Raw genomic sequence first — 14,672 nt, forward strand, 5'->3', positions numbered from 1 at the left:
CGCGGCCCCCAGAGACCTGCCGAGCGCGCCCCCGCGGTGGCCGAGGCAGTGAGGCCTCGGGAGTGCGCGCTCCGGTTTGCAGCCTCCCGCTAACCCTGCGTTCCCGGGGATTTGCCGCCTTGTCTTGTAATGGCCCACGAATCCTTTGAAACAAGCCCTGCTGCAGGCCAGAGATGAGGGCAAGAGCTAACGAGGTGGCCCCGTTCCATCAGATAGATGGGTGGGCTGAAATAACACGGGGACATGTTTAAAGTACTCTGTTGACAGAATCTGCAAGCATAAAATAGAATGGAAAATGTTGTATCATCAAAGTATTTTTTCTTGCTGAGCAAATAACTGCTTCCCGGCTTCTGCAACAGACCAACACTAGCCAGCAAAAATAACAGTTAAACTGCAAAGAAGGTTTGTGCTGTTCCAGAAACATCTAAATCTTTAGCTGGCAATATGTTAAAATGTAAAGAAAAATGAACTTGAGTCTTTTTATTCCAGTTGTGTAATTTAATGTATTGGGTGCTTAAGAAACCCAAGTGTCAACTGCATTTGCATAGGCAACATAACCAAATAGTTGCACTCTTGACATCTGACAAAACAGCCTCTGTGAATGTGAGTGATTACTCAGTTGCTGAATGCCAACAGAAGATAAAGAATAATGGAATCTGTTTGCCTGAAAAGTAATTTGCTGGTGTTATTACTCCTGAGTTATCAGCTGAGATTTATGAACTGCCAGGAAACCCCTTAGATGACTGTTTGTTAAGTCACTGGTTTTAGTGGTCTCAGTAATCCAAGTCTGTTTAGTTTTCAAGTACTTTGGGAACTGCTTGATAAAATTTTTACATACATCAGACTTGATGCATATACCATTAAATGCTGTTTTGTGTGTGCAAAGGTCTGGAAGGTTCCTGCTAGTAAAGGGGGGCACTTGCAATGTGCACTCCCATGTGAAGTACACTCAACCCAGAAGTATACACACAGCATCTGGAGCTATATTGTAGTCACTTAGCTATTCAGCTACCAAAATAAACTCTTCCAAAAACTTCCATCTCACTTTATTTTTTCCTAATATTTGCCAGAGGTAGAGATCTATTTCCTGAGAATCTCCCTTCTTCTGTTTACAACAATGGAATTGGGTGAAATTGATCCCAGTGTTTTCATGCCTCACTATTAATTAATTTTGGAACTAGTATTAAATCTCATTAACTAGAGTACTGATTCTTCTGTTTGTTGCGTTTGCTGTGAAGATAAGCCTTCTGTGTTTTGCATGGAGCTTCACTAATTTAGTCTAATGTAATTTAAAATAATCTAAAATTAATAGAAGACACAATTATTTTAGGAAAACTGAAATTTATTTCTCAAAAGCAAGAGTCTCTGAACAATCCTGAGAAATTGCCCATATTAGTGTAACTTTCCATCTCGAACTGCAGACCTGTGAGTTTAAATGTGTTGAATGTATCTTGTGGTATTGCAGGATTTTATTTATGGGATTTTATGCAACTATAAGAATGTTCTACTATAACAAAGGCCATACAGAGTTACAGACTGCTTTTCTAAAAGATAGTAATTGTATTCTTACTTCCCTCAAACTACATAGTACTAATGGCATAGAAAAACTATATTTTTGAACAATTTTCAGTTTATAGTGGCATCCTTAATACAGCCCTTCTGTCACCAGCTATTACCTCTTGTAGCACAAATTAAAGAGGAAAAGTTAATGGCAGACCAGCAGGCTCTTTGTCAGTAGAGACGCTGGTTTAGCAGGCATCTCTAAACAACTTTTAGGGTTGACTGTAGACTATCCATGGGGTTAATCTAATTCATAATCATAGTAATCATCATCTGTGTTTATTCCAGTGCTGGAGGCCTCATGGGGTTTCATTTTCTTTCTGTCCTCTCTGCCTCTTTCTGTGGAAGATACATTATCTTCACACTGCTGCAGAATCTTTTTGGAAGACATCCAGCTTTCTCCTCGGCTTTCTGCTGGTGCCACGCACTGCCCTCCCCTGACATCTGTTCCTTTGGCCACCAGTGCTCTTCTGGTTCTCAGAAGGTCACAGGTGCAGTTCCAAGGGTTTCCATCTAAATACAGATGACGAAGACGAGGTAAGTACTCTAGGACTTTGCGATCCAAGGCAGATATCTTGTTATTCCGTAAATTTAAAACCTGAAGCTGTTTCAAGTCCTTCAGCTCTTGTTCTCCAACATCTTTGATGTCATTTCCCTTTAGATCCAATCTAGCAAGCGTGTCTGGAAGTCTGAATAAAAACAGATCAAGATAAAGGTGTTATGTTCATCATATTGACTCTGTTTGTGTGATAGTTGGTGATGGGTATTTGCCCAGGCACATCTGATGTGTTAAAATAAAACTATCACTAACAAAAAATGCAGTCTTCTGCAAAAAAAAGATGTGATCCTGAAGTATTCATGTATTTTTTATTTTTTTTTTTAAGTTATAGGAATAGAATCATAGAATGGCGTAAGCTGGAAGGGACCTTAGAGATCATTTTAATCCAGCCTCCCTGCTGCCAGGGACGCCACCTCTCGACTAGATCAGGCAACACATGGGACCGAACGGGAATCGAACCCGCGACCTTAACGCTGTTAGCGCTACACTCTACTGACTGAGTTAACCGGCCCCCTAAATACTGGCTATGCACAGTTGTTTTCTCAAATTATTGCAGTTCTTACCTGTACTGACTGAGTTTGTGCAGCTGAACTAAACAGCAGTCCTATCGTACTGTAGTATGGGAAAAAGTGATATGTTCAACTGAGTGTCAAGCTTAAAAATGCATTTTATACTCTTCAATGCGATAAGTATCCCAATAATCAGATTATAGCAGCATGAAAGATCAAAAGTTTGGAGGAGCATGGCAACACTGCTCCTTCAAGTACTTCTATATACTATTTGTCTAAAAATGTTTTTTAGTTCATGAAGAACTAGAATTTTTCTTTATTTCGGTCTCCTGCTCACATCAGATTCAAACATTAATCCTCACAGAGGTAGTCCATCTGATCATATCCTGTTTAAGGAAATAGCAACAGGGAAAACAAACGATTTTTGGTGGTCTTTTAAAACAGTGCTTTAGAGAATTAGAACTGGTTACAATAAAGTAAAAAAAAAAAGCTCCTTGTCTCTAGGTATGATACTAGACTGGTCAGTATCATTCTTATTTTCATATATCTTACAAAGTTGTATGGTAAAACTTTTATTTCAAAAGTCTTACTCATTTCCTCCTGCTGTGGTTGGTGACAAGTGCTTCAGAGAAAAGCCAGTTAATTGGATGGAATATTTTTAATATTAATTTGAAAGTACCTTAAAAATCATTTTACTATGGTAGCATGCAGGGTGATGAAATTAAGAGTCATAGTTAGAGATTTTAAGGAAACTTACTCACCGAGACTATTAGGGAAATGCTAAATAATACTGCCAAGAGCTATTTAGAATAGAACAGCAGTATACTACAGCCAGTAAAGGTTGATGTGATAGTTTATCTCAATATAATGATATGAGATAGTGTAGAAAATCGTTTTTTCTGAGGCTGATTTTGACCTTTCAGGCTGAAATGTGGTTGCCATATTTGTGTAAATCTCACAACTTCAAGCAGGACTTTTTTGAGAGTAGGGCGGTTCTGTATTGTGCTGTATTTTCCAGAATGAGAGGAGAATTTCATGTGTCCATATGATGAAATGCTCCACAAAATTTGCTACTACAAAATGCTTTTGACTGCAATAAATCCATGATGAAACCTAACCGTGGGTGATTATTATAGTGGCCCATATGACACAGCAATGTCAGAAGGGTACTCTGGGGTAGAACACTAGAGCTGCTGATGTTAAACGCAGTAGGATAAAGTCTAAAGCCTTAAGTTCGTAAAAGTGTGAAGAGTCTTCCTGCACTAAAGTTAGACTTGGGCTTCATGGCTGCATTGTTTGACTTCAGGCTGTGTTGGAAAATAATGGCACTGGAGCACGACGTGGTGAGTGATCCTGCTCACTTGGGAGTGGACCACAGCAGCCGTGCTGTGCTGCTGCCGCTCCTGGGAGCGTCATCAGCCTCATCTCTGCCTTCCTGTTCTCACTACCCCCCGTAAGACTTTATGGAGTATAGGCTCTTCCCCACAAGTCCTGAAAATACTTGGACTTACAGATTATTTTTTTTCCTCAGAAAAAAACAAAAGAAGCTTGCTTTCTCCTCATTCCTGCCAAATAAATACTAAGACGTATTTATTAACTGTGGCACATTAACTACATGTTTTAACCTTTGACACTGGTTACTGAGTTCTCTCAGATAACTGTCAGAAGTAATACTTTTATTTCTGTTTATCTGTGCCTAGCTAGTGATCATCAGACAATTAAGTATGTAAATTTTACATCTTTGGGTTTTTTTCCTTCTTTATGTTCACAGCCTCCCCTTGAAATCTATATTCATTGTTGAGTTGAAAGTAAAATTTCCCAATACCTCTTTTTAAAGCAGTACTGTTTCAAGGCTAATAGAGAACTCCTTCTTGTTAATTCTCTTGACTACGAAGGTTGTAAAATAAGATGGATTAGACAATACTAAAGTAACTAGAAAGCATTAAACATTCCTGCAAAGCTAGACTGAAATAAAATATTTATACGCCACTAAATCACTTTCTGATTATAAAGCTGCTGCCAAATATATTCAAATGTTAAAGGACCTGATGCTAAATGAATTGAAATTTTACTGCATCATTTATTTGGGCTAGTTAAACCTGTCCACAAGCCATAAAAATAAAATTTAATAGTGTAGTTTTGTTAAAGATGTTGATGTTAATGGAATTACTTCACTATTTTTTTATGTCATTTTATTCCACAGCTTCTCGAAATAATAAAATTGCCTCTTTAGATCAGACTAGCCTCCATTTGGCTTAATATGCCATCTGTGATAATGGCCAGGACCAAGACTCAGATGAATGCAAAAGAACTTGTAAGCATGGCATTAACGAACACAGTGTGCCCAAGGGATGTTTCTTCTGTGCTCCTTTGACTGGAATTTTGCTTCTAGCCTTAAGCCAAAGACCTTTATACACATTCCACATAATTTGTAATGTGTGAATTTAATGAAGTTGGGAATGCTAATATCCACTGCAAATGCACATTCTTTCTGACCAGACTCAGCTTCCAAAATTTTCATATTTTAACAGTCATAAAACTAAGTGTGGGTTGGTAGAAATATCATCTTGAAAATTGCTGTCTTTCCTTTATATTGAATGCTCAGTTAATTTTGTGTTATGGGGGAAGATAAATCCACATGGCAGTATAACTTCTCTGTAATAATTGTGTTATATTCTCCTAGCAGGTTACTCCTATTCGTGTACCAATTAAACAAAGTAGTCTCACTGGCAGGGAGAAATGTGAGACGAGCAGACTCTCTGGGGGCCACAGATGTAATGAAAATAGCTCTACTTCTATGCTAAGACTGCTAACGAGAGTGCTAATTAGTGCCAGTTATGGCAATGGGTTTATAGTATGGATAGACTTCTACCATGACCGAGTCCGAATACGATTATTTTTTTTTCCCGTTTGGCCCTCATTCTTACAACGGGAGGAAGGAGAGGTGACACCTGGGAACCAGCTGTCCTCAGATTCACTTGCCTCAGCGGAATAGAAATGAGGAGATTCTGTTCCAGCGCCAGGTTGGAAAGTTGTGCGCACTGCTGAAGAGCTCCTGCCTCAAACGTGCTAACAGCGTTGTTGTCAAGAAACAAGTGCTTGAGGTCTTGTAGTCCTTGGAAATCCTGCGCTGTCACCCTTCGAATCAGGTTATTGCTGCAGTCGAGTTTCTGCAGTCTGCTGGGCAGCCTGAGCGGCAGAGAATGGAGCTGGTTCTTAGAGAGCTCCAGTGTTGTTAAGTTAGGAAGGAGCTGGACACCATCTATTGATGTTAGCTGATTTTCTGACAGGAAGAACTCAGACAGGTTTTCTAGGTGTTTCACATCTCGAAGTCTTATAGTGTTAAGTTGGTTTTTCTCTAATTTTAGTGAGAGCAGTGATCTGGGTAGGTCAAGAGGCACTTTTGTCAGAAAGTTGCCACTTAAACTGAGAAACCGTAGATGTTGGAAAGAGGCAAAGAAGTTGGTTGGGAGTGAATTCAGTTTATTATCAGTCATGCTCAGATACTTCAGCCTAGGAAGCTTAAGTGGTGCAGACACAGATTCCATGTTGTTGCCATCCAGAATCAGACTTTGTAAATTGCGGAGAGAAGAAAATGCATTCGGAGGCAGAGTCGCAATAAAGTTGTTCCGAATATCGAGCACTCTTAGTTTCATCAAACCTTCAAAATCAGATGCATGCAGAGTGTTGATGGAGTTATCAGTGAGTTTTAAAATTTCAAGGCCGGATGGGAGGAAGGTGGGTATTTGCTTTAGCTGATTTTTATAGAGTTCCAGGGACTTCAAGGTGCTCAGAGACTTGAAAGTGTTGTTTTCTATTGATTCTGTGCCACTGCACGACAGCACCAGCTCTTCAAGGGCTAACATTCTCCTGAAGTCATTTATCTTAAAGAGAAAAATATGGTTAATATGATAGTACACCATGCGGATCTCCTAGCTGGTTACTTCTTCTGGATTATCTTACAATTGCTGGTATATATAGAGAAACTGTATTTGGAATTATAAGCTAAAAGAAATGGTAACGATAGAGGTTAACACCTCTATATTGGTTTGACAATATTTACTTACATTTCTAGAATTTTATTGTTTATTTATTGTGTTTGGCTCTAACACACATTTGAAGCTAACACACGTTTGAAGAAGGAATATTCCTTTTATTTCTGCCTGGTGGATAGCCTATATAAAACGAAGAGCTAGTATCACCAGTGGCAGAAGTCTTTGCGGACAGTAGGTGGTTGTTAATGTTCAACCATGTTCAGCAGAGCTTGCTGCGCAGTTCTGAGTTCGTTATACAGCCATTTCCATTTATCAGCAGTATTATCACTGCAGTGTTTTCTCCAGAGTAAGTACACATGGATATCGTCACCTCTTCCTTCAATAAAGTTTTGGCAGGAAACTAAAATCCAATGCCTGTATTTCTTCTTTCCTCCTACTATCTCTCTTTTTCTGTAAACAACCCACATATTAAGAAGACGAAACCAAAGTGTCAGGTCAGGTTGGTCTGAGATCACCTCCACAGAACAGACTCATTTTACAAGAACTTAGTTTTTGTTAGTTGGTAATAAACTGATACTTCGCAGTGGTAAATGGAACTTAAGAAGTTGATTGTGACTATAATATACAGAACTATGCTAACTGTTTCATTATTTTGCTGCTCTGTTGGAACCTGATTGTTTACAAGGCTTGCCATCTTGTGTCTCAAGTTAACAAGCAAACTTGGGTGAATGTGGCAGTTGCCTCCAAGCTGAGATGTGAGGAAACATGCAGTGAGGGTGAACCTAGGAGTTCTCTGAGCACACCAGTTGCTTGAACAGTAGTTTTCTGAAATTACCAGAGATGCATTGACCTAGGTGTTTGATTTTTAAAAATTCATTTTTATGGGAATCACATAAAGCTCAGAGCAAGATGAGCAGGTGTTCTGCATAGGAGAGGTGGGAAGGAGGATCCTCACACATTTTCCTTTCCCACGTTCAATAAACATCCTACTACAGGCTTCAGGAGTACCACACCAGTAAGAGATGTTAAACTAACACTACAGTCCCCCAGGGCTTACCAACACATTTTGATCTCATTGAGAGAAGCTATAAAGTATGTTCTACAGCATAACCCCTCATCTCAGTTAGGAATCTACGTGGAAGGCAGTACGAGTCCTTTTGCAACACAGGTACTGGGTCATAATTCTGTTCTGTGCTCCTGATTAAATACATATGGCTATCATACTTGCATATGTGAAATCGGTTTATAAAGTTGACTGTTAAAAGATTCCTTCCAGCTATGCTCATCAAACTCTTGCATGTTTTTGGGTTGTATCTCTTTACAAATCTTTAGCTACAAACTCTGCATTTTAACTTCTGTTACAATTAGAGCCCACACAACTGTGAGGAGTCAGATTTCATTTTGCTTTGGTATTGTCACTATCTCTTGACTGCATTTATTCTGCCTTGTAAAGTCATTTCCGAATATTGCAAGACTTGATGCAATTAGTAAGAAACTATAGATATGGAACTGCTGTTGATGCAGTTTTTTCCATCAGTTACATTTAAGTTCAGCAAGGGAATGTGCCTCCGTAAAAAAAACAAAACAAACCCTTATATTCTCAACAGTAAATAACAAAGTTGTCCATTTTCTATTTTTTTCTATAAATGCAGTTTCGTAATATATATATATTACTATATAGCAATTACAGAATTGCGTGTCCCATTTTGGTCATGATTATGAAGCTGATTTTGCAAAGCTTTGTCATGAGAAGTCCTACAGGTATGAACTGCATTGTTCAAGAGCAGAAAAGCGTAGTCATATGTAAGTGATGAAACAGTCTTAGGGAAATTGAAACAAATGGGAACCTCCTTAAGTTCAACATGTTTTCTCCTATACATTAAAACGCTTATTTATTTTCTGCTTTCCCTCAGTTGATTGATGTATGTCTCTAAGAGGCTTAATTTTAATCTTATTAAGTGACACACAGCTACACGAAGGTCAATGTACTGACATCCATTCTGTAATGATGTTAGGCTTCTTAATGTGGATTATTATAATTTCTATTTTACACCTATTTGATATGCTTTGCTAGGTTTTGTGACTGTGCTTTTTTTGAGACTTTTGAGACATTTATCCATGCTGTTGCAAACTCCCCAAGCTTTCTAATATGAATCAAGACATATTTGAAAGCCTATAATATCTGTCTTTGCTATTAAGTGCTATTTTATTCCCTATTTGGACAGTGTGTAAATGATACTAACATAGTTTTACTTTTTAAGAACTCCTGGACATTTTAATAATTTTTTTAAATGACTTTTACAATTTTTCTGAACTGGGATTTGTTATAAGCAGTTTCTTAAACCAGTCCCCTGTTGCAGGGGCCAGGTAAAAAATTTTCCTTTAGCACATAAAATGCCACATTACAGTTAGAAATAAGGTAAATCTTAAAATGAGAGAAAACAGGGTGTAGCTGGTTTTCAAATCAAGGAAAAGGCAGAAATTACTGGAAAAGATGCTAAAATTCTTCTAGATTTGTTATTATGAAGTCTGCGTATAACAAACCCCAGGTTGTAAAAATACCAAAAGCAAAAATCCCAGGCAAGGTTTTAAATGATGATCAACTCTGTCAGAACAAATACAAAACTGATCATTGATTTAGGTAAAAAAAGATCTACTTTTCTTCTTTTCCTTCAAAACATGCTATATTTAGCATACAAACATATCTTCTTTGTAAGTCCTTTACAATTTTAATAATAACTAATGCAAAGTAACGTCCAAAAGTAATTGGTGGTCAGTTTGAACCAATATTTGCTTATTCTTCTGAGGCAGCTAAGTGCCAAACCACAGTATATGTGAATGCTTATATATAAAAGTCTCTTGGAGGTCAGCTGTGGGAAGTTTAGGCTTCTATTCAACTTTTTGAAACCACATTGTTTTCTGTAAGATTAGGTAAATGAAGGAATTTAAAAACAAACCAAGTCCTCTGTAATTCTTTTAGTACTTCCAGACATGTACTTTACAAACAGAAATTGAAACCCATTTCTACAAGCACTATAGTAAGTGCCAGTGGAATCGCTCAGCTGTGTAAAATTAAGCATATGTATTTATGATGTCAAGACCTCAGAAGCATAATTTTTTGCATGGAAAGAAAAGTGAAAAATATATTCACAGACCAAGTCTAATCTTAAGGAAAGAATACACATAACTACAGGCAGATAGGATGAAAGGACTTATCTCGTTTCAGTGCAAGCAAATTCAGTAGTAGAAGGCAGATTGATTGCTCAGTTAAGTTAATGTATAAAGTGAAAAACTGTCTCTGTAGATGGTTTCATGCACCAGTTGTTCTGAGCAGTCATAAAACATTTATTCCACTACTCTACTGACTTATATCCAATATTTTAATGCTTTGTAACACCTGTCTTTTGCTCTGGTCGGAACCTAAGTCCACTTTACTTGTAACTGAGGAGTAACTGACAGGTCTGGGCAACTAGCCTAAGAAAAGAAAAACGGCTCATCTTCCTTATCTGGGAAAGAAAATAATTGGGGGGCTTCTGCACAGAAAATGTATATCCTAATAAAGAATTCATTTGACAGATCTTTTGTTTAACTAGAGCACATCAATATAACTAAATCACACCAATGAACTTTGTAGGTATGGAAGCTGAAACAAGAAATCCAGAGATATTAGTAGCGACCAAAAGAGAAATAAACTCAGAGTTAAATTGTAAAATTACCAACTATTTTTCACTGGGCAAGAGGTATCCCAGATGCTCTAAGCTGCCTTAGAGAATATTTCGTTCAACCCTGAGAACAAAATCAAAGATGTGTTTCAGAGCAGTTAAGGCTCCTTTGTAAGAGGACAAGTATATTTAAGAGAAATTTATCTCTTTTGAATCAAACTTTTCTTATCATTTGTAGCAAATTGAGACAGAGCAAGCATATTGTTTCCCTTGTGGCTATCTGTAGAACTTGAATTTATTAAATACACTTTCAGGGTAGGAAACAGAGAAGTACTGTTTCAGAGTGCAATGCAAAATTAGCATCAAATGTTCACATCTTTAACAGTGTGATTCAGTGATGCCTCAAGAAACCCAGAATAAACTTTAATAACACAGATATCTGGCAGCTTCAGTTAGAAGCTGCTACTGTTTATATTGGTTATTAGATAGGCCTAGCATCGCTTTTAGGAATAGTTCACAATACTTACTCCCTCTACCTTTTCTAATAGCAGTTGTAGCTGACACTTGTAACTACAAAGGGGAAGAGGAACTTCAATTTTGTTCATTAGGGAAACAATTCTAGCTAAACCCCTTACATTTACTGTGAAAAAGTAGCAAAAGATTTTAACAAGTTAAAAAATTACTGGAAATCAATGGTTATTTGACCATATAAAAAACAAGTGAACATTTGGCTCCTAGTTGTAAACTATGATGTTCTGAGTTGCATACAAAATATCACTGTATCAAGGTGAACTGGTGCTTGGAGACTGCAGGATAATGAAAATGCTATGGGAATATATTTACACATCCTTGAAAAGTAAGTAAAAATAAAACCAGGTCTGGCAGCATTTCATCAGTACTTAGAATGTGGAATAAGATTCTCCTACTTAAAAGCCACCACCATCTGGGAAGCCCAGCTTTTGGTTACAGTGCACTACAGAAGATATTTTTACTGAATTTTTTCCTACCTGGAGTTGTTTAATTTTGCTGTGACTGATGTAGAGTCTCCTGGTGGTGAAAGGAATCTCCCTGGGGATCTCCGTAGCTCTGTAGCATTGCACTGATCGGGCAGGGTCACAGCTGCATCTTCTTGGACAAGTGGTACTTAGACCACTGTGGAAAGAAAAGAAGACGACTAGAAGGTCAGATAAATACATTTTCTAAAACAAGAGCTCTGAAATTGTCTCAGCAACATACAGCTTGAATTAAGCACCGAAGTCCTTTTATACCATGTAATCTGATAAAAGGATATTATGACTGTGTGTTTTATCCCAGTGAAAAAACAGCAAAAACAATACCCTAATTTGCCTGGGTTAAAATGTTGGCAGGCATTACAAAGAGTGAGAAACTTAAACAGTGATAAGGTGCCCTTACATTTGTAGGTATGCGAAATTAGTGTTATTTATTACCTGACATCTAATCTGCAAACATCTATATTATCTCCAGTTTCCTAGTTTTGTTAAATGTGACACCACAGAATTAGTGGAGAAAAGATAAAGAGCTGTTTTATAGTGGGGCTGTAAAACTTTTGTGTCTTCTGTGACCCAGTATAAGAAACAGTAAAAACACAACTACAGCCAACACCAAAGCTTTTTCACTCTTCCTCTTGCACTATTCAGATCCCCCCCAAAACCTCCAAACTCAGCTATTTTAAAACTAAAACATTCCATTCACTTTCTGAGTATCTGTGGTATAGCTGAGTGCTGCTGATTAGTACTTATTTTTTAGATTGGACAAAAATCCGGGTTAGCTGTGTTTGTCTACTTCTCATAAATCAAAGTTTAATTATTCTTGTATTTGAAAATGACAAGTGTGAAATACTTGAAAGCATCTAGTATAAATCAAGGGTCAGACGCTTGATAGGACCTATTTACCCCACGACAGGTGGAGAACACTATGGTTCCCCTCACAGTTTTCTCTCTACTTAATAGTGCTTCTCTCACATATCTACTAGCTGTGCCAGCTAGAGATGCAAAGTTTTAAAAGGCTTACAGTTTGGCTTGTGATTATTTTAGAAAATTTCTATGCATTATTTTTTCCTTTATACTCAGCAATTTATGGCGTACAAAGCAGTGTACTTCGGAAACCTTTGTATCTTATACTGATCTGCTTTCTGCTGTTACCTGCTTCCTTCCATCCTCTCCATCATATCGTACTACTACATCATACTACTTAGTAGTAACTAATCCTATTCCTTGAATGCAGAATTAGGCCAGTTATTTTCACAAGCAGAAGGTGATGTCAAGTTGATATGAGAAATGGATGACTGAACTGGGGACAGTCCTTGATGGGAATGCCTGTTGGATTCAGCTGGGTTTAGACTGGAGAATTGACACATTGCCTCCTGGAGATCCTTCTGTCTCCTTAATCCTTGGCACTGCTAGTGCAGAACTGCAACCCAGCATTTGCTAAACCACACAGCAAGAGCAGAAACCTCTAATGCAGCCTGCCATACTGGCACGTTTAACAGGCTATGTAGAAAAACCATGCCTGACTTATGCCATATGCATCACTTGAGCAAAAATGAGCGGATGAGCAGAATTAGCAGTAGTGCTTTAAAACAAGTATTTTAGCATAACTTCATCTAGGGTTTAATACATGGTTTGTGCTTTTGTGCTTTCTAAAAGAGTCAAAGTACCCAGACAAAAGTGTAAAATCTGATATCCTGACAGCTACTTGAGGTACATTTCAGCACTCCCGGAACAGTCTTTGATCCCATCTTTCCGCTGACTTGAGTTTAAATGCTGAGGTCACTAGGACAATAGAGCTCTGGATTTTATGTAGGGATTTCTGTTCCTCAAATATGTCATCAAAAAGCAACTGCTTTTTGCTCAAGGATGGTGAAAAAGAAATGCAGATCAAACCCTATGTTCTGCAGTTTAGAGCTCTAGAGTACTGCAGAGCCAGTCTAAGTTAGTTCAGGTAAGAACCATATATTGCATCCTTCCCTGTTTTGTAAATTACAAGTCACTCAGCTGACATTAGAATTCACAGCGCTAGTTCACAAGGCAGCATCGTAGTAAGGTGCAATATTCTTGGCTCTTTGCATTTTTGAGTAATATCTATATCCTTGGTCTTTTCAAACTAATGAAAGTGAAGTTTATTGGTTTATCCATTTATTTCTGATATATGTTTGCTTTCAGTAGCTAGGTATTTTAAAGTGATAGCTATGAAAGATGATCCTACTAAATCTGTTCTGTACAAATTCTGACATGCATCCATCAGAGTTGATGCCCCTTTGCTTTTGCACAAAACTATGACCTTTGGGGCTTTTATTGATTCTAGGAGACCTGATGGCACCAGAAATGACAAAAAGCCACAGAACTGTATGAATGTACGCCTAATGGGAAGATGTGAGCTAAACTAAAAAAAAAAAAAAAAGGTGAATAAACATTCCAGGATCTCCATTGTGGAAGCAGTGCTGCTGGCCTGTGAGTTACACAGCTTTGCAGCGGGATGTTAGGAAAGTCAAACACTAGTGGCTGTTTACTGCCAGCAGTTTTTATGCAAATTTTCCATGCCAGGTGGGGATTCCCATGCGAGATTAGTGGCATGATGTTCCCCTCCATCATTTCTGTCAGAAAGAATGAACAATAGCACCTGTAACCTGCCCATGCGAGAAGTCCCAGGGACATTCTACATGGTGTGTGCTTTAAACAGAAGTAAACGCTTCAGATCAAAACTTGCTAACTCCAAAATCCTCACCAGACTCTTTTGTATCATTTGTATTTGATATGGACATTGGTTTTTGAATATTATGGCAAAAGTAAAATGTATTGGACAAATTTGCATAAAACATGAGTTGGAGTTGAAGGAAGGTAAGTCTTTCAGGATTGAAGAAGATCTGAAGAAGAGCTCATAAAGAATTCTAAAGTTTGGGATTTTTTTTCCAGATATATCAGTTAGTCTAGTATTAGATTTTGTACAAGCTTCACCTCATGCAAGATCTCAGCATCTACAGTACTAGTGTTTGGGCCTTTCTTCACCAAAGTTAGAGGTCTGACAAAAGCACACACATGTATGTCAAGGAATTTTTTTTTATCTAAGATTACATTTAGAAAATCACATGAAAGTACGATGACATTAAAATTAGAAGAATGAATCTGCAAAACACTAGGTGCATAGCTTTTAGAAATGTCTGAGTTAAGAATGCCCATAAAACCTGAAAGTGGATACCTTGTAATGTACACGATGGCACAGACCACACAAAGGAATGCAGTCTTATCACAAAAGACATGGAGAACCTGAGCTTTTGTAGTCGGGGCGTCCCTTGTCTATGGAAAGAAGAAATTGCAGGAAAAGACCAGCTTAGAGCCTGCAGAGGGTAAGGGTAGGAGTTTGGTCCCTG

The 14,672-nt window shown here is 37.9% G+C and overlaps 1 protein-coding gene across 1 annotated transcript; it reads right to left on the reverse strand.

The window, feature by feature from the left end:
* Nucleotides 1-1,801: 1,801 nt before the first annotated feature.
* Nucleotides 1,802-12,470, reverse strand: LOC104269099 (decorin-like). The gene is made up of 4 exons (XM_009872834.1): nt 12,448-12,470; nt 11,293-11,437; nt 5,611-6,512; nt 1,802-2,249 (listed from the first exon to the last, which is right to left on the reverse strand). The coding sequence occupies exons 1-4, from the start codon at nt 12,468-12,470 to the stop codon at nt 1,802-1,804; spliced, it is 1,518 nt and encodes a 505-aa protein (XP_009871136.1).
* Between the last annotated feature and the right edge of the window lie 2,202 nt (nt 12,471-14,672).

The sequence above is a fragment of the Apaloderma vittatum genome, unplaced genomic scaffold (genome assembly GCF_000703405.1).
Source record: "Apaloderma vittatum isolate BGI_N311 unplaced genomic scaffold, ASM70340v1 scaffold40857, whole genome shotgun sequence".
NCBI lineage: Eukaryota > Metazoa > Chordata > Aves > Trogoniformes > Trogonidae > Apaloderma > Apaloderma vittatum.

What these genes read in the sequence shown, in the direction of transcription:
- LOC104269099 (XM_009872834.1), bottom strand. Translation starts at nt 12,470, where the DNA reads ATGGAGAGGATGGAAGGAAGCAG. An exon ending in GAGAGGATGGAAGGAAGCAG is followed by an intron (nt 11,438 to 12,447) that starts GTAACAGCAGAA and finishes TTCTTTCCACAG; the next exon opens with TGGTCTAAGTACCACTTGTC. An exon ending in GCAAAATTAAACAACTCCAG is followed by an intron (nt 6,513 to 11,292) that starts GTAGGAAAAAAT and finishes TTTCTCTTTAAG; the next exon opens with ATAAATGACTTCAGGAGAAT.